The sequence below is a fragment of the Phacochoerus africanus genome, chromosome 4 (genome assembly GCF_016906955.1).
Source record: "Phacochoerus africanus isolate WHEZ1 chromosome 4, ROS_Pafr_v1, whole genome shotgun sequence".
NCBI lineage: Eukaryota > Metazoa > Chordata > Mammalia > Artiodactyla > Suidae > Phacochoerus > Phacochoerus africanus.
In genome coordinates, this window is record NC_062547.1 from 63,753,962 (window position 1) to 63,779,983 (window position 26,022).

At 38.1% G+C, this 26,022-nt stretch overlaps 2 protein-coding genes across 2 annotated transcripts; both read right to left on the reverse strand.

Moving 5' to 3' along the window:
- Positions 1 to 10,707: 10,707 nt before the first annotated feature.
- On the reverse strand, positions 10,708 to 11,660 carry LOC125125562 (olfactory receptor 7A10-like). The gene has a single exon (XM_047776772.1). The coding sequence runs from the start codon at positions 11,658 to 11,660 to the stop codon at positions 10,710 to 10,712; it is 951 nt and encodes a 316-aa protein (XP_047632728.1). The 3' UTR covers positions 10,708 to 10,709.
- Positions 11,661 to 21,903: 10,243 nt separating this feature from the next.
- Positions 21,904 to 22,875, reverse strand: LOC125124607 (olfactory receptor 7A10-like). Its single transcript, XM_047774669.1, has one exon. The coding sequence runs from the start codon at positions 22,873 to 22,875 to the stop codon at positions 21,904 to 21,906; it is 972 nt and encodes a 323-aa protein (XP_047630625.1).
- Positions 22,876 to 26,022: the final 3,147 nt, after the last annotated feature.

A 26,022-nucleotide genomic window follows, 5' to 3' on the forward strand; every position in this document is an offset into this window, starting at 1 on the left:
TCACTGAGAACCTAAGAGGCTCTTCCCTAGGGCAGCCCAACTCAGAAGGACGGCCTGAGAATGTAGGCAGATCTTTTCACAGTCTGGGCGAGCTTGTTGCAGCTTTTATGGGCTGCAGGGGCTCTTCTAGGGGGCTGGTGGTGCTGAGCAGCTATTCTGCAGGAGTGGGGCACCCCCTGGGGGCTTGGGCGGGTAGCAGGGCCGCTGGAAACCGAAGAGGCTCCTCCCCAGGGCAACCCGACTCAGAAAGACCATCTGAGATCTTTTCCCGGCTCGGTCAAGCTTGTTGCAGCTTTTCTGGGCTACAGGGGGTCCTGCCTGGAGCCTGCAGTCCTATGCAGCTGGTCCACTAGTTCTCGGCACCACCTGGGGGCTTGGGCGGGTAGCAGGGCCACTGGAAACCCAAGAGGCTCCTCCCCAGGGCAGCCCGACTCAGAAAGACCGTCTGAGATCTTTTCCCGGCTTGGCCAGGCTCGTTGCAGCTTTTCTGGGCTGCAGGGGGTCCTGCCTGGAGCTGGCAGTCCTATGCAGCTGGTCCACTGGGTCTCGGCACCCCCTGGGGGCTTGGGCGGGTAGCAGGGCCGCTGGAAATCCAAGAGGCTCCTCCCTGGGGCAGCCTGACTCAGAAAAACCATCTGAGAATTAGGCAGATCTATTCATGGCCTGGCTAGGCTTGTTCTAGCTTTTCTGGGCTGCAGGCCTTTTCTTGGGGGCTGGTGGTGTTTGGTGCTACTCTGCGGAAGTGTAGCCCCTCCAAAGGGCAAGCAGGCCTGTGCAGGGACAGCCCCTGTGGTGGTAGGCTTCAGGCAATTGTTGAGGCCATCCCTCCTGGATGGCAGGCAGCCCCAGGTTCAGCGAGAGCGTAGGGGGTGGCGGGGGTGGGGGGAGGGGATTCACTGGGAAGCACAGCTTTCAGCTAGCTAGTGGGCCTGTAAGCTTGCTGTGGCGTGGGGGGTATTCTATGGGGACCCACCCCTTCTTCTCTCCCCTCCCCAGCACGTGGGCAGACCAGGCTCTTCTCCCAGGTTCCCTCGGATTCGGCTTTCCACTTCCCCGCCCCTAGAGTATTGCTCCCTTTCTCTGTGACAGCTTTGTTTTCTAGTCTCCCAGGCAGTCTCTGCCCCGTCAAATGGTTTCTAGACCTCCCAAGCAGTTTCTGCTCCACCCCGCCCCCCCATCCCGATCTCGGGGACTAAACTCTGGAGCCGAGATCTCGGTGCCCAGCCCCCATCCAGGCATCCCCCGTCCCTTTCTCGGGGACTAACCTTCGGAGGCGAGGTCTCGGTGCCCAGCCCCCACCCAGGCGTCCCCTGGCCCTTTCCCGGGGTCTAACCTCTGGAGCCAAGGTCTCGGTGCCCAGCCCCCACCCAGGCGTCTCAATTTTTGGTGACTGTGCCCTTAGTTCAGATGGTCCATTGGGTTCTTGATTGGCTTTTCCGTACTCCAACTTACTGCTACGCTCTTCTCTGCATCTGGAGATTCCTCCGGTTCGTTTGATGTTTCCCCCGTGTAGGTGACTTTCCAGGGTGCGGGATCCCTTTCTCCTCTGCAGTTCCCTTTCGGGACCGCCCGTCCCCGCTCGGATTCACCTTCTCTCACTCTCTTTTCTCCCGTTCTGCCCAGTAATGTCACGAACTTCTTGCCGTTACTGGAGTTTAAGTTCCTCTGCCAGTGATTGGTTGCTGTTCTGTGCGAGTCGTTTATTTTGTAGATGTGCTTTTTTTGTTGTGTTTGTGGGAGAGGGCGAGCGTGTCCCCCTACTCCTCTGCCATCTTGTCCTCTCTCAACTTTTAAGAATATAATACAGAATCATTAACTATTGTCATCATGCTCTCTTAGATCTTCAAAACATAACCATCTTGTAACTGGAAGTTTGCACCTTTTAACTAACATCTCTCCAATCCCACAGCTCCTGGCAATAACTATTCTACTCTCTATCTCAATAATTTTGGCTTTTTAAAAACAGATTCCACATATATGTGACATAATACAGTGTTTGTTTTTCTCTGATTGACCTTTTTAACTTAGCATAATGCCCTCAAGCTCCATCCATGTTGTTGCAAATGGCAAAATTTCCTTCTTTTATTATGGTTGAGTAGTATTCCATTATATCTATATCTATACATACACTAACTGTCTTTTATCTATTCATCTGTTGATAGATGCTTAAGACGCTTCCATATTTTGGCAATGTAAATAGTGTTGCTATGAACACTGAAGTGCATGTATCTTCCCCAATTAGTGTTTTCATTTTTTCCCAAATATATCCCCCAAAGTGGAATTGCTGGCCTATATGGTAATTCTATTTTCAGTTTTTTTTAGGAACCTCCCTACTATTTCCATAGTGGCTGCATCAGTTTACATTCCCACAATGTCCAAGTGTTCCTTTTTCCCCACATTCTCACCAATATTAGTTATTTGTGTTCTTTTTGATGATAGCCATTCTGACAGGTGTGAAATAATATCTCATTGAGCTTTAAATTTGTATTTCTCTGATGATTACTGTTGAGCTTCTTTCATGTGTTATTGGCCATCTGTATGTCTTCTTTAGAAAGATATCTATTTAGATCTTCTGCTCATTTTTTAATTGTTTTTTTGAATGTTGAGTTGTATGAGCTGTTTATATATTTCATTAATATTAACACCTATTGGTCATATATCCTTTGCAAATATTTTCGACCTCATTCAGTAGGTTATCTTTTTATTTTGTTACATTCCCTTTTCTGTGCAAAATCTTTTAAGTTTAATTATGTCCCATTTGTCTATTTTTTGCTTTTCTTTCCTTTGGTTTAGGGGGAAGATCCCCCAAAAATATTGCTATGATTTTCTTTCTTTCTTTTTTTTTTTTGTCTTTTTGCTATTTCTTTGGGCCGCTCCTGCGGCATGTGGAGGTACCCAGTCTAGGGGTTGAATCGGAGCTGTAGCCACTGGCCTACACCAGAGCCACAGCAACGCAGGATCTGAGCCGCGTCTGCAACCTACACCATAGCTCATGGCAATGCCGGATCATTAACCCACTGAGCAAGGGCAGGGACCGAACCCGCAACCTCATGGTTCCTAGTCGGATTCGTTAACCACTGCGCCATGACAGGAACTCCGATATGATTTTCATAAAAGAGTGTTCTGCTTATGTTTTCTTCTATGAGTTTTATGATTTTTGGTATTACATTAAGGTCTTTAACCTCTTTTGAGTTTATTTTTGTATATAGTTTTAGAGAATGTTCTAATTTCATTCTTTTACTCGTAGTAGTCAAATTTCCACAGCACCACTTACTGAAGAGATTGTTTCATCCACATTACATATTTTTGCTTCTTTGTCATAAATTAATTGACCTTAAGTACATGGTTTTATTGCTGGGCTATCTATTCTTTTCCATTGATCTTTATGTCTGCCCTTGTGCCAGTAAACTCTCTCATGTTTATTGTGGCTTTGTAGTATAGTGTGAAGTCAGGGAGTGTGATTCCTCCAGATTTGTTCTTCTTTCTCAAGATTGACTTTCCTTTTTTTTTTTTTGTCATTTTTTAGGGTGTTTTTTAGGGTCACACCATGGCATAAGGAGGTTGCCAGGCTAGAGGTTGAATCAGCTGTAGCTGCCAGCATATGAAGCAGCCACAGTAATGCAGAATCTGAGCCTCATCTGTGACCTGCACCACAGGTTCCCTGGCTAGGGGTCAAATCAGAGCTGTAGCTGCCAGCCTAAGCCACAGCTCATGGCAATGCCAGATCCTTAACCCACTGAGTGAGGCCAGAGATTGAACCTGTATCCTCATGGATACTAGTCATGGATACTTGTTTCTGCTGAGCCACATTGTGAACTCCAAGATTAGCCTTCTATTTGGTGTCCTTTTTATTTCCATACAAATTTTAAAACTATTTGTTTTAGTTCTATGAAAAATATCAGTAGTATTTTGATAGGAATTGCATTAAACTAGTAGATTGTCTTGCAAAGTATTGTCATTTCAATAGTTAATCCATCAACATGGCATGTCTTTCTACCTGTGTCACCATCAATTTCTTTCATCAATGCCCTCTAATTTTCTGAGTAAAGGTCTTTTATCTACGTTAGTGGGATTAGTCTAGGTATTATATTCTTTATGATTAAGTAGTAAATGGTATTGTTTCCTTAATTTCTCTTTCTGGTAGTTCACTATAAGGATATAAACCAAAAGGAAAATCCCATTAGGAAAGGCAAATATACAGTCTGGATTGAAGATCAATTAAATGAATCTCTACATAGAATAAAATATAAAAATTGTTGGAATTCCTGTTTTGGCTCAGCAGGTCAAGAACCTGACATAATTTCTGTGAGGATGCAAGTTCAATCCTTGGTCTTGCTCAGTGGGTTAAGGATCTGGCATTGCTGTAAGCTGTGGTGTAAATCACAGATTTGGCTTGGATATGGCATTGCTGTGGCTGTGGCATAGGTTAGCAGCTGCAACTCTGATTTGACTTCTAGTCCAGGAACTTCCATATGCCACAGGCGTGGCCTTAAAAAGCACAAAAAATTGTGAAAGCAACTACAACTATACTACTTGGTAAGAGACATCAAAGCCACAAAATGTGGTGAAGGGAAGTAAGAAATATAGATCTATTAGAATATGTTTGAGGTGAAATCACTACCAGTTTAAAAGAAGTAGATGTAATTAATGATTCAACATATAGGAACACCATGGTAACTACAAGTAAAAAACCTCCAATAGATACACAAAACCCAAAAAGAACGTAACAAAAGCAACCTATCAATGAAAATCATCCACCCATGATGGAATAAGAAAAAAGAAAAAAAGAAGTAAGGAACACATTAAAAACTACAAAACAACCAGAAAACAAGTAATATAATAGCATCAGGAACAGACATATAGCTGACTTGATGAAAAAACAAGACCTTTCAATGTGCTGCCTACAAAGCACTCACTTTAGGGCTAAAATCCCAAAGAGCCTGAAAGTGTGGGGATGGAAAATGATATTTTATGGAGAAGGAACTGATGAGACAGTGAGGGTAGCAAAACTCATATCAGACAAAACAGACTTTAAAACAAAGGCTATAACAAAAGCAAAAGAAAGCTTATATATAGAGAGATAGTAGATAGATAGATAATCTTACCAAAATAAGAAGAATGAGTTCCTGTCATGTCTCAGTGGTTAATGAACACGACTAGTATCCATGAGGATGTAGGTTGGATCTTGGCCTCACTCAGTGGGTTAAGGATCTGGCATTGCCATGAGCTGTGGCTTAGGCTGGCAGCTACAGCTCTGATTTGACCCCTAGCCTGTGAACCTCCATATGCCATGGGTATGGTCCTAAAAAGACAAAAAACACAACACAACAAAAAAACAAACTAAAAACAAGAAGAAGGTGTTACACACACACACTATTATATATATGCACTCAATAGAGGAGTATGTAAATATATAAAGTAAATACTCATAGACATTAAAAAAGAAATTTACAATAATACAATGATAGGGAACTTTAACATTTAACTTACGTCCATGGGCAGATTACTGAAATAGAAAATCAATAAGGCAACTGTTGTCTTAAATGGCACAACAGACCTGCTGAACTTGGTGCATATAAACAAGACATTACTTCCAAAATCTGCATAATATACATTCTTTTTAAGAGCAAATGGAATCTTTTCCAGGATAGATCACATGCTAGTCCACAAAACAAGCCTCAATGAATTTGAGATGACAGAAATTATATCAAGCATTTTTTTCTATGACCACAACATTATGAAACTAGAAAACAGCTACAGAAAGAGCAATGTGAAAAGAATAAACATGTGGGAACTAAATATCATGCTCCTAAAAAACTAATATGTCAATGAAGAAATCCTAAAGAAAATCAGAAAATACCTTGAGAAAAATTAAAGTGGAAACACAAACTCCAAAATCCACAGGATATGCAAAAACATTTCTGAGAGGAAAGATTATAGTGATATAAGATTGTCTCAAGAAATAAGTAAAACTCAAAAAAAAAGAAATAAGTAAAACTCAAATTAACAATCTAACCTATTGAATATAAGAAATAGATGAAGGAGAAACAAAGCCCACTATCAGCTAAAGGAAGAAAATAATAAAGATCAGAGAGGAGATAAATACAATAGTGATTTAAAAAATAATAGAAAAGATGAAGGAAACCAAGTGCTGTTTTTTTATAAAAGATAAACAAAGTACATAAATCTTCAACCAGACTCACCAAGAAAAATAGAAAGAGGATCCAAATAAACCAAACAAGAAATGAAAGAGGAGAAATAACAACATTACAGATACAAAAAAATCATTAGACAATACATGGAACATATGTCAAATAATTGGACAAACTAGGAAAAATGGACAAATTTCTAGACACATGCAACTTGCCAAGACTGAATAAAGAAGAAATAGACAGCTTGAACATATTGATCGCCTGTAGTGGAATTGAATTTGTAGTAAAAAAATCAGAGCAGCTCTGTTTACAGCAGCACTATTTATAGTAGCCAAGATGTGGAAACAACCTAAATGTCTATTGACAGATGAATGGATGAAGATGTGATTCATATACGCAATGGAATATTACTCAGCCATAAAAAGAACGAAATAATGCCATTCACAGCAACATGGATGTAAGTAAAGATTCTCATACTAAGTGAAATAAGTCAAAAAGAGAAAGATAAATACCATATTATATCACTTATAGGTAGAATCTAAAATATGCCACAAATGAACCTACCTATAAAACAGAAATAGACTTACCAACATAGAAAACAGATTGTGGTTGCCAAGGGGGAGGGGTAGAGAGGGATGGACTGGAGTTTGAGGTTAGTAGATGCAAACTATATTACATTTAGAAAGGATAAGCAATGAGGTCATACTGTACAGCACAGGGAACTATATCTAATCTCTTGGGATAGAACATGATGGAAGATAACATGAGAAAAAGTACATATATATATATATATATACATATATATATATATATATATATATATATATATATATGACTGGGACTCTTTGCTGTACAGCAGAAATTGGCACAACATTGTAAATCAACTATATTTTAATAAAAAAATTTAAAAAAAGGACAAAAAAATCACAGCAAACAAAAATTCAGAATCAGATTCCTTGACAGGGAGTTCTGCAAAACACATAAAGAATCTTTCTATCCTTCTCAAACAATTCCAAAAATTTGAAGAGGAGGAACACTCCCAAATTAATTTCTATGAGGCCATTACTCTGATACCAGAACCAATGAAATTATGAAAAAGTTACAAATCAATAACTTTGATGAATATATATGCACAAATCCTCAACAAAATATTAGTAAGCCAACTCCAACAATATATAAAAAGGATCATACCCTATAAACAAATAGGATTTATTCTGCCATCACAGGATTGTTCAACATTCACAAATTAATCAGTGTGATACATCACAATAACAAAAGGAAAGCACAGCAAAGGAAACCATAAACAAAATGAAAAGATAACCCACAGAATGGGAGAAAATACTTGCAAATGAAGCCACCAAAACTGGATTCATATCCAAAATATACAACCATCTCATGCAGCTCAATATCAGAAAGCGAATAACCCAATCAAAAATAGGCAATATCTAAATATACATTTCTCCAAAGAAGACAGACAGATGACAAAAAAGCACATGAAAAGATGCTTAACATCAATAATTATTAGAGAAATGTAAATCAAAACTATAATGAAATATCACCCCACACCAGTGAGAATTACCATTATGAAAAAGTTTAAAAGCAATAAAGGCTGGAGAGGGTGTAGAGAAAAGGAAATCCTCCTATACTGTTGATTGGAATGTAAGCTGGTGCAAGCACTATGGAAAAGAGCATGGAGATACATCAAAAAACTAAATATAGAACTACTGTATGATCCAGCAATCCCACTCCCAGGCATATGTCCAGGGAAAACCATAATTTGAAAAAATATATGAACCCTAATGGTCTTTGCAGCCACTATTTACATTAGCCAAGACATGGAAACAACCTAAATGGCCATCAACAGAGGAATGGACAAAGAAAATGCGGTACATGTGTACAATAGAATAGTTCTAGAACATAAAAATGAATGGAATAATGTCCTTTGCAACAACATGGATGGACCTAGACATTATCACACTAGTTGAAGTAACTCAGACAGAGAAAGACAAATATGTGAGATCATTAATACCTGGCATCTAATAAAAATGATACAAAGAGATCTTATTTACCAAACAGAAACAGACTCAAAGATTTCAAAACCAAACTTAGAGTTACCAAAGGTGAAACATTAGGGGGAGGGTTGGATTGGCAGGTTGGAATTATATACACCTGTTTTTCAATGTTTCAGTGAAGCACATCTATGAGGAAGTAGAGTCAGTTCCCTGTTCCATCTGGGCTGGATGTGGGATTTTGAAATTTGCTTTGGCCCATGGAATATGGTAAAAATGATGAGGTATCTTAAGAGGACTTGATGCATTTCTTCTGATCTCTTCTGGAACTCTGCTGGAGAAATGTGAACCAATCCAAGTGGGCCACTTGGAGGATGAGAGGACACATGGAGCAGAGCCTGAATGTCCCAGCAAAGGCCATGACATATCAGCCTACAGATAGCTGAGCCCTCAGTATGTTAGAATTCTCACCCAAGATCAAGATCTCTCCTGCTTACTTACAGGTGAATAAAGGCACACGAGGATCTCAGCAGAGATCAGAACAATTTGACAGCGTATAATTCCATTTATAATAAAGGCATAATGTTACATCATTTATTTTGGGGATGGCCTGTAATGCAGCAATAGCTTACTGATTCAGCAATAAGAATAAAGAAATTCAAAGGCAATTATGATAATATCCTCTTTCTTATTTTTGGCATCTGTTTTGATACTTGAGACAACATTCATAATCATTTGTTTTTTCAAGTTTATTTCAAAAATTTATTTTAAAATGTAACTTGAGACAACATTCATAGTCATTTGTTTTTTCAAGTTTATTTCAAAAATTTATTTTAAAATGTAAGCCCATTGATGTTCCCTACCAGATAACCAGGATAGTTTGTAAGAAACTGTATGTTAGTTGAGAAAAATTGGTGAATATGAATCACATACTGGGGAAAAATTAAATGCCCTTGTGTGTCACCCTTTGATCATAACCAATAAGAGAGTCCTGGTCATAAAGAACAGATATTATGGATAATATTTTATTTTTAAATTTTTTTATTAAGGTATGATTGATTTACAGTGTTCCTTCAATTTCGGCTGTGCAGCTATATACATTCTTTTTTTTTTTTCATACTATCTTCCATCATGTTCTAACTCAAGGGATTGGGCATAGCTCCCTGTTCTGTATAGTAGGACCTCATTGCTTATCCATTTTATTTTATTTTTTTGTTATTATTTTTTATCATCTTTTCTAGGGCCGCTCCCATGGCATATGGAGGTTCCCAGGATAGGGGTCTAATCAGAGCTGTAGCCACTGGCCTAAACCAGAGCCACAGCAACACAGGATCTGAGCCATGTCTGTGACCTACACCATAGCTCAAGGCAATGCCTGATCCTTAACCCACTGAGCAAGGCCAGGGATCAAACCTGCAACCTCATGGTTCCTAGTCAGATTCATTAACCACTGAGCCATGGTAGGAGCTCCCTGCTTATTCGTTTTCAATGCAATATTTTTTCATCTACCAACTTCAAAGTCCCTGACCATCCCACTGCCTACCCCCCACCACCCCCTGACAACCAATTCAAGGCTCCTTTTATTATTGTAACAAATGTTAGGAAAGAGGGAGATATGTCATTTAGAGCAATGGAAGGATTCACAAAGTCAGCAGCACTGGAAGTTTTCAAGCAGAAACAGAAAGATAATCCAGTAAAAACCACTAAAATAAGTCATCAACTCCTTCACTCCAAAGTATAAACCCCTTTTTACATGAACATTGATATCCATAATTAAAGGAGATATATCAGCATGAAAAAGAAATGTTTTGCACATTAATTCTAAATGTGCTTTAGAAATTTGTTACAATATATTTAAGGCATATTATGTCAAACTGTGTATTTACATTTGTGTTACTTTGCAGACTCCACATGGTGACATGTATTACATAATCTATTTTTGCCAGTGACCATGGCATGAATTGTGGATACAGATCTGCACAATAGGAAGAATAACTTTCAATGACACATTACAAAATATACCCTATGTTAAAGTCCAGATGTCATCAAGAGCAGTTAATGTAGTGATAAACAAAGGAATTATAAAACAACTTGAAATTCTGTGGTCTGAGATTTTCCTTATAATTAACATATAAACAGCCATGGGTGTCTAGAGTAGTTTGTTCCAGAGAAGCACAATGACTCATGACTATTATTGTAATAAAACAGAACAAAAAATAATGGCATTATATATTTTATTTAAGAATAAGATTCTCAAGAAATCCATCAAGTCCTATGAAAAAAATAGCATTTCTCAAATTTTCATATTGAAGAATGAGAATAAATTTGAGAGTGTGGGAAAACCATGAAATGGGAAAAAACACTCGATTATGAGCGAGATCACAGGAGAATCAAGTGAGTGACGTAATTGTACAGAGGAGTTGGGAGTCAAGGAAAGGAAAATTCCAGGCAATAAATAGAAGGAGCAAGTTCTATTTCCACAATGTGATAAAAAAAATTGTAGCTTTCTGGCTTTGTGCCTTTGAACCCTTCAGCCATGTGTCCTTCTTCAGCCAAAGACAAGTAGCCCTTTTATAGCTATGGTTCTAAAGAATGCTTTCAGAGCCCTGTGTATGTTTTTGTTCCTCAGACTGTAGATGAAGGGGTTCATCATGGGTGTGACCACGGTGTACATCATCGAGGCAAATACAAGTGAGTGTGAACCTTGGGTGTCTTCAGAGCTAAGGTATACTCCTAGGCTTGTGCAATAAAACAAGGAGACAACCGAGAGGTGAGACACACAGGTAGAAAATGCCTTATACTTCCCCTGAGCAGATGTGATTCTACGTATAGAGGAAACTATCTTAGAGTAGGAGTAGAGAATACCAGCAAGGGGACCACCAGCTAGCAGCCCAACTGCAAAATACATCACCATGTCATTAAGAAAAGTGTCAGAACAGGCCAGTTTGACCACCTGATTGAGTTCACAGAAATAGTGAGGGATTTTCACTTTATCATAGGAGAGCTTCAACACCATTAAGGTTTGTAACAAAGAAGTCAGGACACTGATGACCCAGCTAGTCATCACCAGTAGTCCACAGAGTTGGGGGTTCATGATGACCCTGTAGTGCAGGGGGTGGCAGATGGCCACAAAGCGGTCATAGGCCATCACAGTCAGGAGGAAGTCATCCAGCCCTACAAACAGTATGAAAAAATACATCTGTGTGATGCAGCCTGCATAGGTTATGACATTGTTCTCTGTCTGCGTATTCGCCAGCATCTTTGGGATGGTGGTGGAGGTGAAACAGATGTCCACAAAGGACAGGTTGGAGAGGAAGAAGTACATGGGTGTGTGGAGGTGGGAGTCTGAGCTGACGGCCAGGATGATGAGCAGGTTTCCAAACACAGTGATCAGGTACATGGAGAGGAAAATCCCAAAGATGAAGGGCTGTAGTTCTGGTTTTTCTGAAAATCCCAGAAGAAGAAACTCTGAAACACCTGTTATGTTTCTTAGTGTCATGAGGTGGCAGGTGACTACAAGGAAAGGAGAAAAAAGCATGAGTAATTTTCATGCAAATCAACATTAATCACATTAATGAAATACTACCTTTTATTTTTGCTGTTAGGACACCAATGTCAATATTGTATTCTTGGATTTGACAAAGAGCATATTGTTTTGGAAATCAAAATCTTCTAAAATCCAATTGAGGAGTATTAATATAGGAAATAACTATCTATCTATCTATCTTGTCATATGGTGACAGGTGTTATGAAGAAAATATAAGGCAATGTATAAGAAAGAGTAAAGGGGCACTGGTATTTTTTTTTATGGGTGTTCAGGCAGATGTGCAGATAAACAACATTTGAATAGACACCTCAAGGAAGAGAGATCAGGGCCATGAATATTAGGAGATATGTATGCCAGGCAAGAAAAACAGCCAGTGGTAAAACCCTAGAGAGGTATTTGTTTAAGATGTTCAAATTTAAATCAAGGGAGCCAAGGAGTTCCCGTCGTGGCTCAGTGGTTAATGAATCTGACTAGGAACCATGAGGCTGCAGTTTCAATCCCTGGCCTTGCTCAGTGGGTTAAGGATCTGGCGTTGAGTGATCTGTGGTGTAGGTCACAGATGAGGCTCGGATTCCGCATTGCTGTGGCTCTGGCAGAGGTCTGAGGCTACAGTTCCAATTAGACCCCTAGCCTGGGAACCTCCATATGCCACGAGGGCGGCCCTAGAAAAGATGAAAACAAACAAACAAACAAAAAAACTGAAGGCACAGCACAATGAAAGAAATATGTGTATGATACAATGTCCTCAGATAACTAATAGAAAGAAAGTTACTCAGTAGAAAAGTTGAAACTGTCACGGTGTGTGTAAGTTTGATATGTATAGACTTCGGAGACCATTGATTGGACAAAGATCAGAACAAGGACTGGAGTGTGCACAGAAGACAACAGAAAAATGATCAAAACCCAAAAATAACAAATAAGAAAAATGCCACCTATAAAAAGGGAAAAAGAACCTTGCTTCCTTTGTTTTCATACCATGTAAAACCAATTAGTCATATGAACGTGAAATAAGCTCAAGAAAAATAGGTTTTGCTGCCTAATCATAAAAATGGCCAATGTTCAATTCATATTCATCATGATTTATACACATCCTTTTGTGAAGTGTGGGTTTATGCCCTGGGCTCATTTTTCTTGAGCCATACAATCCGTAAATATTTCAGACCATAAGATATTGCTAATTTAACTTTGGTTAAATTTATTTTTTAATTATTTCTCCTGGGCATCAAGGGGGTATAAAGCACCTGAAATGTCACAAGAACCAAAGAAGCTTTCCTTTGCTATTATCTCTCAAAGCCATTTGAGTTTATTAGATTTTTATTCCTTTCCATGTCCATTTTCTCTGTCTCTGTCTCTCACTGTGTGTCTCTCTCCCTTGTCTCTCTCTCTTCTCTGGCTTTCTCTGTATCTCTATCTCTCTCTTTCTCTGTCACTGTCTCTCTCTCTCTCTATCTCTCAATGTGTATATATATATATATATATATATATATATATATAGAGAGAGAGAGAGAGAGAGAGAGAGAGAGAGAGAGAGAGAGAGAGAGGGAGAGAGAGAGAGAATATATACAGGTATATCGGTTCACTAAAAAAAATTTTTATGTATCTTTAATACAAGGATTAAAATGACCATACTAAAATCAAGCACCAAGTTTATTGGTACCTGGGAAGATTAAGCACTGGAATTTCTGGATTCCATTTACATATAATCTGATCTGAACAACTTGAGTTATATCAACCTCTAGCTCATTTAGGGTAGTTGAGGGTGAAAATACATGGAAATAACACAGCATAGGAAGCCAGGGTGTACTATGTGTGTGTTCTGCATTGTGAAGTGCGAGAAGTCAGAGTCTTATATAGAGAGGCCAGAACTCATTCCACAGAATGTACTAGAGAAGAGTTTCATTTCAACCTATAGGACACCCTTGTGAAAATTTCATAAAGTGTTGGAAAATTTGTAACTTGGATGAAGGACTCCTTGTGATTTGAAGTTTAGCAGCAGGAGGGAGGCAACCTTGTCCAGCAACACTCTCTGACAGCCTCTCTCCTCACTCTCCCGCCTGCCCATTTCCCTTGCACATTGGCTCCCTTGATTGATTGATTGATTGATTGATTTTGTCTTTCTGTCTTTTCTAATCTGTATCCACAGCATATGGAGGTTCCCAGGCTAGGGGTCTACTTGGAGCTGTAGCCATCATCCTACAGCACAGCTCAAGGCAACACCACCTCCGAGCCACGTCTGCGACCTACACCACAGCTCACAGCAACACCAGATCCTTAATCCACTGAGCAAGGCCAGGGATTGAACCCACAACCTCATGGTGCCTGGTCGGATTTGTTTCCACTGCATCACGACAGAAACTCCAACCTTCAGTTTTAATGCTAGCTCTAAGCATTCAGGAACTTCAATCATTTGGTTCATCGTTGTATTTTAACTGAGTATGTGCATATATGTGAACTTGCACAAAAATAAATTTAGAAAAATGAAGTTAGGAATAAAAACACTCACAAGAAAATGAAACCATATTAAGCAGTATGGTTTCAAAACAAATTGGTAAGCAGACTTGAATGGAGCATTGAAGACTAACTGTCAAGAAATGTAATAGCAAAAATTTGTGACATCAATATAGAATAATTAAATTGGCAATGACTGAAATGTAAATCATTTGCTATATAAGGTTCCTAGAATGCTCTGGCATGCAGGACTTGCTCAGTTATTGTTACTGAAAGAATTAGAACTTGGGACTTATTATATATAAACATTTAATATATGGGAAAGTCGTATTTCAATTTATTTGGAAAGGTTGAGTTGTGATAAACTGTCATAAATATCTATCTATCACCTCCCTTATACATCTTATAAAAATGAAAGAATATTACCTCAGTGTAAAAGTAACCAACACATTTTAGATGAACACTGACCTCTAAATATATAAAATCACTGGGTGCGCAGAACCACCTTTAATAAAGTAAGAAACTCAGAAGCGATAGATGTGAATAACTAAGTAAAGTTAAAAAATTTATAGGCCAAAAATATGCCTCATGGGTTAATTTAAAAATAGTAATTTAAAAATAGTAATTTTAAAGAATTATTTGAAAGGCGTAAAACTGTAGAAAAATGGGCATATATGATATGAGCATATAATCATTATAGGCACATCTAAATGGTGATAAAATATATAAATATTTGCTCTAACTCAGTATGTGCTTTAAAAATCAACAGGCAATCTCTCTCATACCATGGCCTTGGAAGGAAAACGTAATGGTCTGTCAAATGTGGGCCGAGAACTTTGGAGCTAGTAGCAAAGGAGATGCTGATTTTTCTGGCAAAAATGTGAGATGTTACCCCATTTTAGGGAACAATCTGATGACAGCTATAGGATTCAAAATACAGATTCTTTAACTCAGGGTTCTTCAGTGTTGGGATGATGGACATGGTGGGCCAGATTATTGGCTGTGGTGGAATCTGTTCTGTATATTTTAGGGAGTTTAGAGCACTCTGACTGCCACTGAGCCCTCCATGTGTGACAGCCCCAAATCCCCTGGGTACATTGAACAATGAACCCAGGGGACAAAATCATTCACATTTAGAACCACAGTTTGAACTTCACCATCTTAGTACATTTTTGTGGCATCAAAATAATAGCAACTTAAAAAAAATAATAGCAACTTAATGATAAAGGATATGAGAGACCATCAAAGTGAGAGTGGCATAGGCACATCATACACCCTTATACAACCATAACAATAATGAGTCTTCATTACATTAATGATCAGAGGCATTTCTATGGGGAATTACTGAGTAAGAAGGAAGATGGAACAAAAAGTAACAATGCCTCCTCCAAAACCTAAAGAGCATTTACAATGTGCACCAGAGCCTATTTATACATTAGTACAAAAGTGTATGAGTATGTATGCACACATAATATAGAACAAGAAGTTTAAAAAGAAACTAAGATGGACAAGGAGTTTGGGGTTAGTAGACACAAACTATTACATTTGGAATGGATTAGTAATGGGGTCCTACTGTACAGCACAGGGAACAGTGTCTGGTCTCTTGGGTTATAGCATGATGGAAGATAGTATGAAGAAAAATATTGTATGTGTAAGTATGGTTGTGTCATGTTACAGCAGAAGTTGAAGGGACATTGTAAATCAACTATACTTTAATAAAAAATTAAAGAAGCAGATTAAAAAATTAACTAAGATCTAAGAAACTAAAAAAGAAACTAAAAAACCCCAGTGAGATTGAAATTAGGTTAAGTAGAGTGGTATTGAAAAAACTGTACATAATAAAATGGAATGAAAATCTATAAGAAAGGTACATAGAGACATAAATACAAAATTGACACCACAAACATAAATAATATAAAATTAAATTGCCAATGACTTGGAAATACAAGAATATACCAGAATGGCTTTTAAAACATAGGGAGAAAGCAGGCTCTCAGTTATAATTTCATCTTATATGAAGATTTGTGGATTTCAGTGTGCTTAAGGAAGACACAGGTGATGTTGTGTCAAATGGCAAGAAAGGTGCTTTCTAAGTGCTGGCCTGATATGATGTAACTTTTGGATATAGAGCTAAGAAGAAAAGGTGAAGCAAGAAAAAAAAAAAGAAAACATGAAGGAAGAACTGAGATACTGAAAACGTGTTGGAAACTTACAAAAGGTGATGTATTATCAGTAAATTTGAAGAACTTTCAAGATCCTTTTTGTTTAAAATAAGAATTTACAAGTGAAGAATATTAAAATGTCATCTCAATTCATTAAGAAAAAATAAAAAACAATGGGCATCACATACTATGACTAGTAGATGTGACTACAAAAACTTACATATACTCAAGAATTTCTCTCAAATACATCTATACTTACATAAAATAACTATGATCAAACAGCTAGTTAAGGAAAAAGAACTCCAATTCTTTGTTGGAAAGATTTACTCAAAAATAGGAAGAGAAGTTCTCCAATCCTCTTGCATAAAAGCAGAAAACTCATGCAGGGAATATGAGATAAAATAAATGGCCAACAAATTCACATATATATTTGGCCTCAAAAGTGAGGCAATAATTGCTAAGGAAGCTCATTACCACTCCTCTTTACATCTTACTTTTTTTTTTCTTCCCCCCCCAAAGATATTGTGAAGTCTATGTCTCTGGCAACTGCTGTTGCAAGGCTCTATCTGCAAGCATTCCGTGGTGTGAATCTTTTTCATCAATATTGAAACATGGTCAAATATGCTCAGTCATAAAACTTAGAAAGAAATGACCTCAGTGTATTTTATATTCCTCCATCGCTAATATGCTATTTCTCTACTCAAGCTAAATACGATCTTGGGCACATGTTCTAGTTTTTAGAAGCATTGAATGCTTCTCATCCCTCTTTCAGTTGGATTTCTATTCCTACCATTTAATTCGCATCACTGGACACTGCCTTAATGAGTTCAATGCTTGCTTCTCTATTTAGTGTTGCAAAAATATATTGTTATTTAATCACAGAAGCAAACAACCAGAGTGGTCTCTGGGCTCTGAGTTAGGCTGAATTGGTTCTCAGGTGACCTCATGTAAACATGGTTGGATTTTATGTTACCTGACTTATTTCTGCAGTGTCTTTTTGGCTCTTGGACTCACCTGGTTCAGAAGTCTGAGAGGAAGGTCTCAGTGTGGAAGTCTGAATCTCTTCCTAGATTGTTGGTGATGGAGCCTGAAGTTCTGTCCCCAGACAAGACAGCAGGAAGGTCAAGCACTGGTCTTTTACTTACAATTAGAACTCCAAAGGCAACAACTTGTCTTGTCCATGATCAGGTTGTATAAGCACAGGGACTGCAGCAGAGGAAATAGTTTTAGGTCTCTGTGTCTCCTCATTAGGTACATTTCCCTCATGTTACAGTGTCCTATAAGCACATGATTTCCCTATGGACTTGGTCTGGACAGAAAGGATTTTTTTTTCTTTATCTCTGTTCCTAGGATACCGATCATAAGCCAGATGAATTCAGCTTTTACTAATCCTTCTTCTTTAACTCTCTTGCCTCCAGAGGACTAAATTACAAGCCTCTTATCCCAACCCTGAATTTAAATTTTCTCCAACATATGAGTCTGAGGCAACTGTATTGCCCAGGTCCCTTGGATCTAAAGTATTAACTTGTGGTGGGTACACAGACCTCAATACCCTTAGAAAATTATTATTCTCCTCTTACAAGAAGGACAACTTTATTCCTTTGTAATAAAACATTGAGCAGTGCACTCTTTGGCTCCCTGCCACTTTTGTTGAAAACATTAGGTACTTCATACATATATCTGAAGTTGAGTGCTGTCATTTTGCCTCTCGCTATAAAATGTTTATAAGTTATGAGACAGATTTAGATATTTTTGAGTACCGTAACCTACCTTAGCACATTCCAGAGATTATCTGATTTAATTTTTAAAGAAGTTCAATCTTTGAGGTCCTGCAATTATAACTCCATTATCCTTTTCAGGAATGAAGATCAGAAGACTTCAATGTTGTGCTGAAAATTACAAACTGATTTTGGAATGGAGTCTTGATTGTAATTCTGTGAGGATGATTTCAGTTCTCAGTTTCTGATCTGTGGTTCTCAACCAGTACTGGTTTTGCTCTATGCAGTTAATATTTTCCACGCAGTAGAGGTTTTAGTCTCTGCAAAACAACTCAAGGATATGGTTCAGGAATTATCTATGGCACTTGAGGAGGAACTAAAAGTCCCTGACTTTGTTTTATGGATAAATTATTTTATTTTTTCTTGTCGTTGCTTTGTTTCTGGATTTTCACACTTCTCTGGTTCAATTTGCTCTTTGGATTTTTAAAAAATACCCATGCCATATTTTAGATTCCACATGTAAGTGATATCATATGGTATCAGTCCCTCTCTTTCTTTTTTAAATTTTTTAAAGTATTAGTTGATTTACAGTGTTGAGTCAATTTCTGCTTACAGAACAGTGACCCAGTCACACATATATGTATATACATTCTTCTTATATTATCTTCTGCCATGGTCCATTCCAAGAGTCTGGACAATGTTCCCTGTGATATACAGTAGGACCTCATTACTTTTCCAGTCTAAATGTAACAGTTTGCATTTACAAACCCCATACTTCCCATCCATCCCACTTTTCCCCTCCTCCATCTGGGCAACCATAAATATGCTGTCCATGTCTATGAGTCTGTTTCCGTTTTGTAGATATGTTCATTTGTGGTGTATTTTAGATTCCAGATGTAAGTGATATCATACGGTATTTTTGTTTCCTTTTCTGACATACTTCGCTTAGTATGAGAATTTCTAGTTGAATCCATGTTGTAGCAAATAGCATTATTTCATTCTTTTTTATGGCTGAGTAGTATTCCATTCTATACATGCACCACATCTTAATTTGCTTGTCTGTCCATGGAGATTTGGATTGTTTTTATGTCCTGGTTATTGCTAGTAGTGCTGCAATTAACACAGGGGTATTTGTATCCTTGCTGGCCTAGCAGTTAAGGATCTGGTGTTACCACTACTGTGGCTCTGATCACTGCTAATGTGTGGGCTCAATCCATGGCCTGGGAACATCTATATGCCCTGGGCTGCACCAAAAAAAAAAAAAGAAGATCAAACTCCTGGTTACCCAAGGTGAGAAGGTAGGGTAGAGGGTCTAATTCAATACACGATTAATAGATCAAAACACTATAAGTAATAATAGGCAACAAAAATATATTGACTAGGACATGGAATTATAACCATTAGAGTATAAAAACTATGAAGGAACAATTGTGTAAAAAATGCCAATCACTATGCTGTATACTTGAAGTTAATATAAATATAACCTCATAAATCAATTATAATTTAATAATTAGTTTAAAAGGATGAAATCTTGCATTTGCAGCCAAGTGGATGTGGGTGTATCATGCTAAGTGAAATGAATCAATTAGAAAATGCAAATACCATGTAATTTACTCATATCATATATAGAATAGAATAAAAAACAAACACAATAAATGAACAAAGGAAGCCAAAGAAAATCAATCATGTAGATGCAGAGAACTGAGTTAGCTACCAAAGGGAAGGAAAGGAGGGGAGGATGAAATTGGTAAAGGGGATTAACTATATGGTGACTGATGGAAACAAAATTTACTGTATGCAGAAATATACACATAAGGTAGGGCCCATAAAACTTGTATAATATTGTAAACCTCTGATACTGCAATAAAAAATAAGTGAAAAAACCCTCAAACTCATATACTTTTGGTCTCATTCCTTTTTCAAAATTATTCATCTGTGGAAAATGGAAGTGAAAGCAAAACTCTACCAAACTGAATTATACTCCTGTTGGACTGTTTGTAGAGACGTCTCCAACTCTGCACCTTTCTCTGTATCCATGTCTTTTGCAATGTGACAGTGAAACACCTTCTCTGAGGAAGTGGAGTCAGTTTTTCCACTTTTATATCTGGGCTGGTCGTGGGATTTTTTTATTTGCTTTGCACATAGAATGAGGTGAAAATGATGTGCCTTCAGAGGAATTGGTGCAATTCAGCTGAACTCTTCTGGAACTCTACCCCAGAAATGTGATCAATCCATGTGGGCCATCCAGAGGACTAGAGGATATATGGATCGGAGCCTGCCCATCCCAGCCAAGGGCATGATACATCAGCCTGCAGGTAGCTGAGCCCCCTAGTATATTAGAATGCTCATCCAGGATCAGCAGCGACTCCCCAGGTGAATTGCAGGCAGGTAAAGACACACAAAGATCCCAGCAGATAGCTAAACAATTTACCACCATATAATTCCATTTTTTAATAAGGGCACGATGCCAAAACCTTTGCTTTCATGATGGATTGTCATGCAGCAATAGCTTACCAATACAATGAACAAAATGAACAAATGTGAAGACAATTATAAAAAGCCGCTGTTTTATATTTTTGGCATTTGCTTCAATATTTGAGACAATTATATGAGCATTTCAAATTTCATGTTTATTTCAGAAAACTATACTGAAATATAGTTTCACTTGAATTTCCCTTCCAGGTAACCAGTGGATCTTGGAAGAAAATGAATGTTTGTGGAGGAAAATTGGTGACTTGGAAGCCTGTGACTTGGCGGGATTTCAACCAGTCTAGTGATTCATCCCTTGGACATAATGATGGAGGTGACTCCAGATCAGAAAGAGGACTTGACATGGATGGTATTTACAACATACATTTATTGTTCCTGTCATTATTCTGTGTGTCAGTAGAAAAGAGGGAGACATTTTAATTAAGAGCAATGGAAGTAGTCATGAATAGGGAGCACTGGACATTTTCAAGCAGAAATAGGACATAATCCAGTAAAAACAACTAAAATAGGCCATTAAGTCCTTCACTCCAAAGTATAAACTCCCTTTCACATGAACACTGATGTCACATAATTTAAGAAATAGATAGACAGCATGAAAAAGAAATGTTTTGCTCAGTAATACAAAGTGTATTTAAAAAATTTGCTACACTATATTTAGTCCATCTGTGAATCTAAAGACATTATGTCAAACTGTTTATTCGCATTTGTGTTACTTTGCAGACTGCACATGGTGACATGTATTTCTTAGTCTAGCTTTGCCAGTGATTATGAGAGGCATTGTGGACACAGATCTGAACAAAAGAGTAGGATTCTAATGAGGACAATAACATTCAGTGACACATTGCTAAGCACACTATACATTAAATTCCTGAATATCACACAGAGCAGTTAAGACGGCGATGTGCAAAGGAAGGATGTACCCAACATGAAATCTGTGGCCTGAGATTTTCCTTGTTCTGAATATTAAATTGCCATGGGTGCCTAGAGTAGGTTTTTTTCCAGAGAGGCACAACAACTCATGACCCATCCTTGTAGTAAAACAAAAGAAAAAGTAATTTATACTATACATTTTATCTGAGATTAAAGTGTTCTTAAGAAATCCATCAAGTCCTATGAAAACATAGCATTTCTCAAAATGTTTAGATTGAAGGTTGAGAATAAATTTGAGAGTGTGGGAAAACCATGAAATGGAAAAATGCTTGTGTATGACAGAGATCACAAGGCTAATCTTGTAGGTGATGTAAATTGTACAGAGGAGCTGAAGTTGAGGAAATGAAAATTCCAGGAAATAAGTAGAAGGAGTGAGTTCTACTTCCACAGTCTGATCAAGAATCTGATCAAAAATTGTGGTTTTCTGGCTTTGTGGCTTTGAACCCTTCAACCATGCGTCCTTCTCCAGCCAAAGGCAAGTGGCCCTTTTATAGCTATGGTTCCAAAGAATGCTTTCAGAGCCCTGTGTATGTTTTTGTTCCTCAGACTGTAGATGAAGGGGTTCATCATGGGTGTGACCACGGTGTACATCACCGAGGCAAATACACGTGAGTGTGAGCTGTGGGTGTTTGCAGAGCTAAGGTATACTCCTATGCTTGTGCAATAAAACAAGGAGACAACCGAGAGGTGAGACACACAGGTAGAAAATGCCTTATACTTCCCCTGAGCAGATGTGATTCTACGTATAGAGGAAACTATCTTAGAGTAGGAGTAGAGAATACCAGCAAGGGGACCACCACCCAGCAACGCAGCTGCAAATCCCATCACCGCGTCATTAAGAAAAGTGTCAGAACAGGCCAGTTTGACCACCTGATTGAGTTCACAGAAATAGTGAGGGATTTTCACTTTGTTATAGAAGGAAAGCCTCAATACCATTAAGGTTTGTAACAAGGAATGTAGGTTATTGATTATCCAGCTAAGCAGAACTAGCAGTCCACAGAGTTGGGGGTTCATGATGACCCTGTAGTGCAGGGGGTGGCAGATGGCCACAAAGCGGTCATAGGCCATCACAGTCAGGAGGAAGTCATCCAGCCCTACAAGCAGTAGGAAAAAATACATCTGTGTGATGCAGCCTGCATGGGTTATGACATTGTTCTCTGTCTGCGTATTCGCCAGCATCTTTGGGATGGTGGTGGAGGTGAAACAGATGTCCACAAAGGACAGGTTGGAGAGGAAGAAGTACATGGGTGTGTGGAGGTGGGAGTCTGAGCTGACGGCCAGGATGATGAGTAGATTTCCAAACACAGTGATCAGGTACATGGAGAGGAAAATCCCAAAGATGAAGGGCTGTAGTTCTGGTTTTTCTGAAAATCCCAGAAGAAGAAACTCTGAAACACCTGTTATGTTTCTTAGTGTCATGAGGTGGCAGGTGACTACAAGGAAAGGAGAAAAAAGCATGAGTAATTTTCATGCAAATCAACATTAATCACATTAATGAAATACTACCTTTTATTTTTGCTGTTAGGACACCAATGTCAATATTGTATTCTTGGATTTGACAAAGAGCATATTGTTTTGGAAATCAAAATCTCCTAAAATCCAATCATGGGGTGTAAATTTATCAAATAGCATACATATAGGTTGTCATATGGTGATAGGTTCAATGAAGAAAATACAAGCAAGTGTAATGGAAACAGTAAAGTGGGAATGGTATTTCCTTATACATGTTCAGACAAGACATGCAGATAAAGAGACATTTAAACAGGGAACTCAAGGGGAGTTCCTGCTGTAGCGCAGTGGTAATGGATCCAACTTGGAACCATGAGGTTGCGGGTTTGATCCCTGCCCTTGCTCAGTGGGTTAAGGATCCAGCATTGCCATGAGCTGTGGTGTAGGTCACAGATGTGGCTTGAATCCCACATTGCTTTGGCTCTGGCATAGGCTGATGGCTACAGTTCTGGTTAGACCCCTAGCCTGGGAACTTCCATATGCCATGGGAGTGGCCATAGAAAAGGCAAAAAGTCAATAAAATAAAATAAAGTAAAATAAAATAAAATAAACAGAGACCTCAAGCAAGGGGTATAGATCAAACATATTATAGACCTTGACTTCCAAGTCTGTGCTACTTCCATGTATTTTTACCCTTAACTACACTGAATGAGGTAGAGGTTGACACAACTAAAGTTGTACAGATCAGATTATGTACAAATAGCACCCAGAAATTCCACTTTTTAATCTTTAGTTACTGATAAACTGGATTCTAGATTTCAGTATGGCATTTTAATGCCTTTTTTTAGAGACACCTAATTTCTTTTCAGTAAACAAATATGCCTGTGTGTATACCCAAATATCTATATTTCTCTAAAATTGTATCTCAGTATCTATCTATCTATCTATCTATCTATCTATCTATCTATCTATCATCTATCTATCTATCTATCTATCTATCTATCTATCTATCTATCATCTATCTACCTATTTATCTACAAAGGAAGAATGAGACAGAGACAGAGAGAATGGATATGAAAGGGAATACAGATCTAATAAACTCAAATGATCCCTGAGAGATATTAGCAAAGGAAAGCTTCTTTGGTTCTTGTGACATTTCAGGTGCTGTTATATTTCCTTGACGCCCAGGAGAAATAATAAAAAGGAATGAATAAATTTATCCAAAGATCAATGAGCAATATCTTATGGTATGAAATATTTATGGATGGCATGGCTCAAGAAAAATGAGCCAAGGGCATAAACCAATACTCTGTAAAAGGGTATATAAATTATGATGAATATGAATTGAAAGGTGGCCATTTTTATGAACAGGCAGCAAAACCTGTTTTTTCCTGTGCCTGTTTCACATTTATTTGGCTAATTGTTTTCACAAGGTCTGAAAGCAGAGGAAGCAAGCCTCTTTCTCTGTTATTTTTGGGTTTTGATCATTTTTCTGATGTCTTCTGGGCACACTCTAGTCCTTGTTCTGATCTTTGTCCAACCAACAATGGCCTCCAAAGTTTACACATATCAAACCTATAAACACCATGAAAATTCCATCCTTTCCACTGGGTAACTTTCTTCACATTGTATCATACACACATTTTTTTCATTGTGCTGTGTGTCTTCAGTTATAATGCTAGCTCCAAACATGCAAGGAATTCAACCGTTTTGTTCATCTTTGTATTTTAACTGAGTATGTGAGCATAGGTGAACTTGCAGAAAAATAAATTTAGAAAAATGAAAAGTTAGGAAATAAAAAGACTCACAAGAAGAATGAAACCAGGTTAAATAGTATGGTTTCAAAACAAATGTGGCAAACAGAATTAAATGGAGCACTGAAAACTAATTGTCAAGAAATATAAATGCAAACATTTGTGATGTCAGTATGGATTAATTAAGTTGGCAATGACCTAAATGTAAATCATTTGCAATATAATGTTCCTAGAATGCTCTGGAATCTAGGACATACTCAGTTATTATTATTGAAAGAATTCATACTTTCGTTTTACTGTATATGAACTTTTAATATATGGCAATGTTGTATTTCAATTTATTTGGAAAGGTTTAATGTTGATAAAAGTGGGCATACATGTCCATCTATCTTGCAAAAAATGAGGTTTCTCACTTTCTCTCACAGCTTACAAAAATTTAGAGAGGTCATGGCTTTGGTGTAAGAATAACCAACATGTTTTATATGAAGAGACATCTAAATATATGAAATCAATGGGTGGGCAAAACCACCTTAAATATTACAAGCAACACAGAAGCAATAGACCTGTATAACTAAATAAAGTTTAAAACTTTAATACCCAAAATTATACCTCACAAGTTAATTGAAAAATAATCAATTGTAAGAATTATTTGAAAGACTGATAACTGTAGAAAAATGGACATACATTATAAGGAAATATAGTTATTACAGGCAAATCAAAATGGATATCAAATCTATATAAGTATTTTCTCTAGCTCAGTATGTGGTTTAAGAAATCAGCCATCTTTCATAATATGGCCATGAGAAAAAACTTAAAGGTCTGTCAAATATGGGCTGAGAACTTTGGAACTAGTAGCAAAGGAGACTCTCTGATATTTCTGGCAGAAACATGATATGTTACAACATTATAGGGAAAAATTTGATGACAGCTATAAGGATTCAAAATGCAGATATTCCTTAACTCAGGGTTCTTCAGTTTTGGGACGATGGACATCCTGGGCCAGATTATTGACTGTGGTGGTGTCTGTACTGTGCATTGTAGGAGGTTTGGATCATCTCTGACCTATACCGAGCCCTCCATGTGTGACAGGCAGAAAATCCCTGCATATGCTCAATGTATTCAGGGGGAAGATCATCCACAGTCAGAACCATAGTTTGAATTTCACTATCTCAACATATTTTGGGGGGAGTTTTTGCTATGGCTCAATGGCATTGGCAGTGTCTCTGGAGCACTGGGACTCAGGTTTGATCCCCAGCCCAGGCAGTGATTTAATGATCTAGTATTGCTGAAACTGTAGTGTATGTTGCACCTGTGGCTTGGATCTGATCCCTGGCCAGGGACTCCATATGCCTCAGGGGGGCCA

Excerpts from the sequence above, each read along its gene's own strand:
- LOC125125562 (XM_047776772.1), bottom strand. The coding sequence starts at position 11,660 with ATGACACTAAGAAACATAACAGGTGTTTCAGAGTTTCTTCTTCTGGGA.
- LOC125124607 (XM_047774669.1), bottom strand. The coding sequence starts at position 22,875 with ATGACACTAAGAAACATAACAGGTGTTTCAGAGTTTCTTCTTCTGGGA.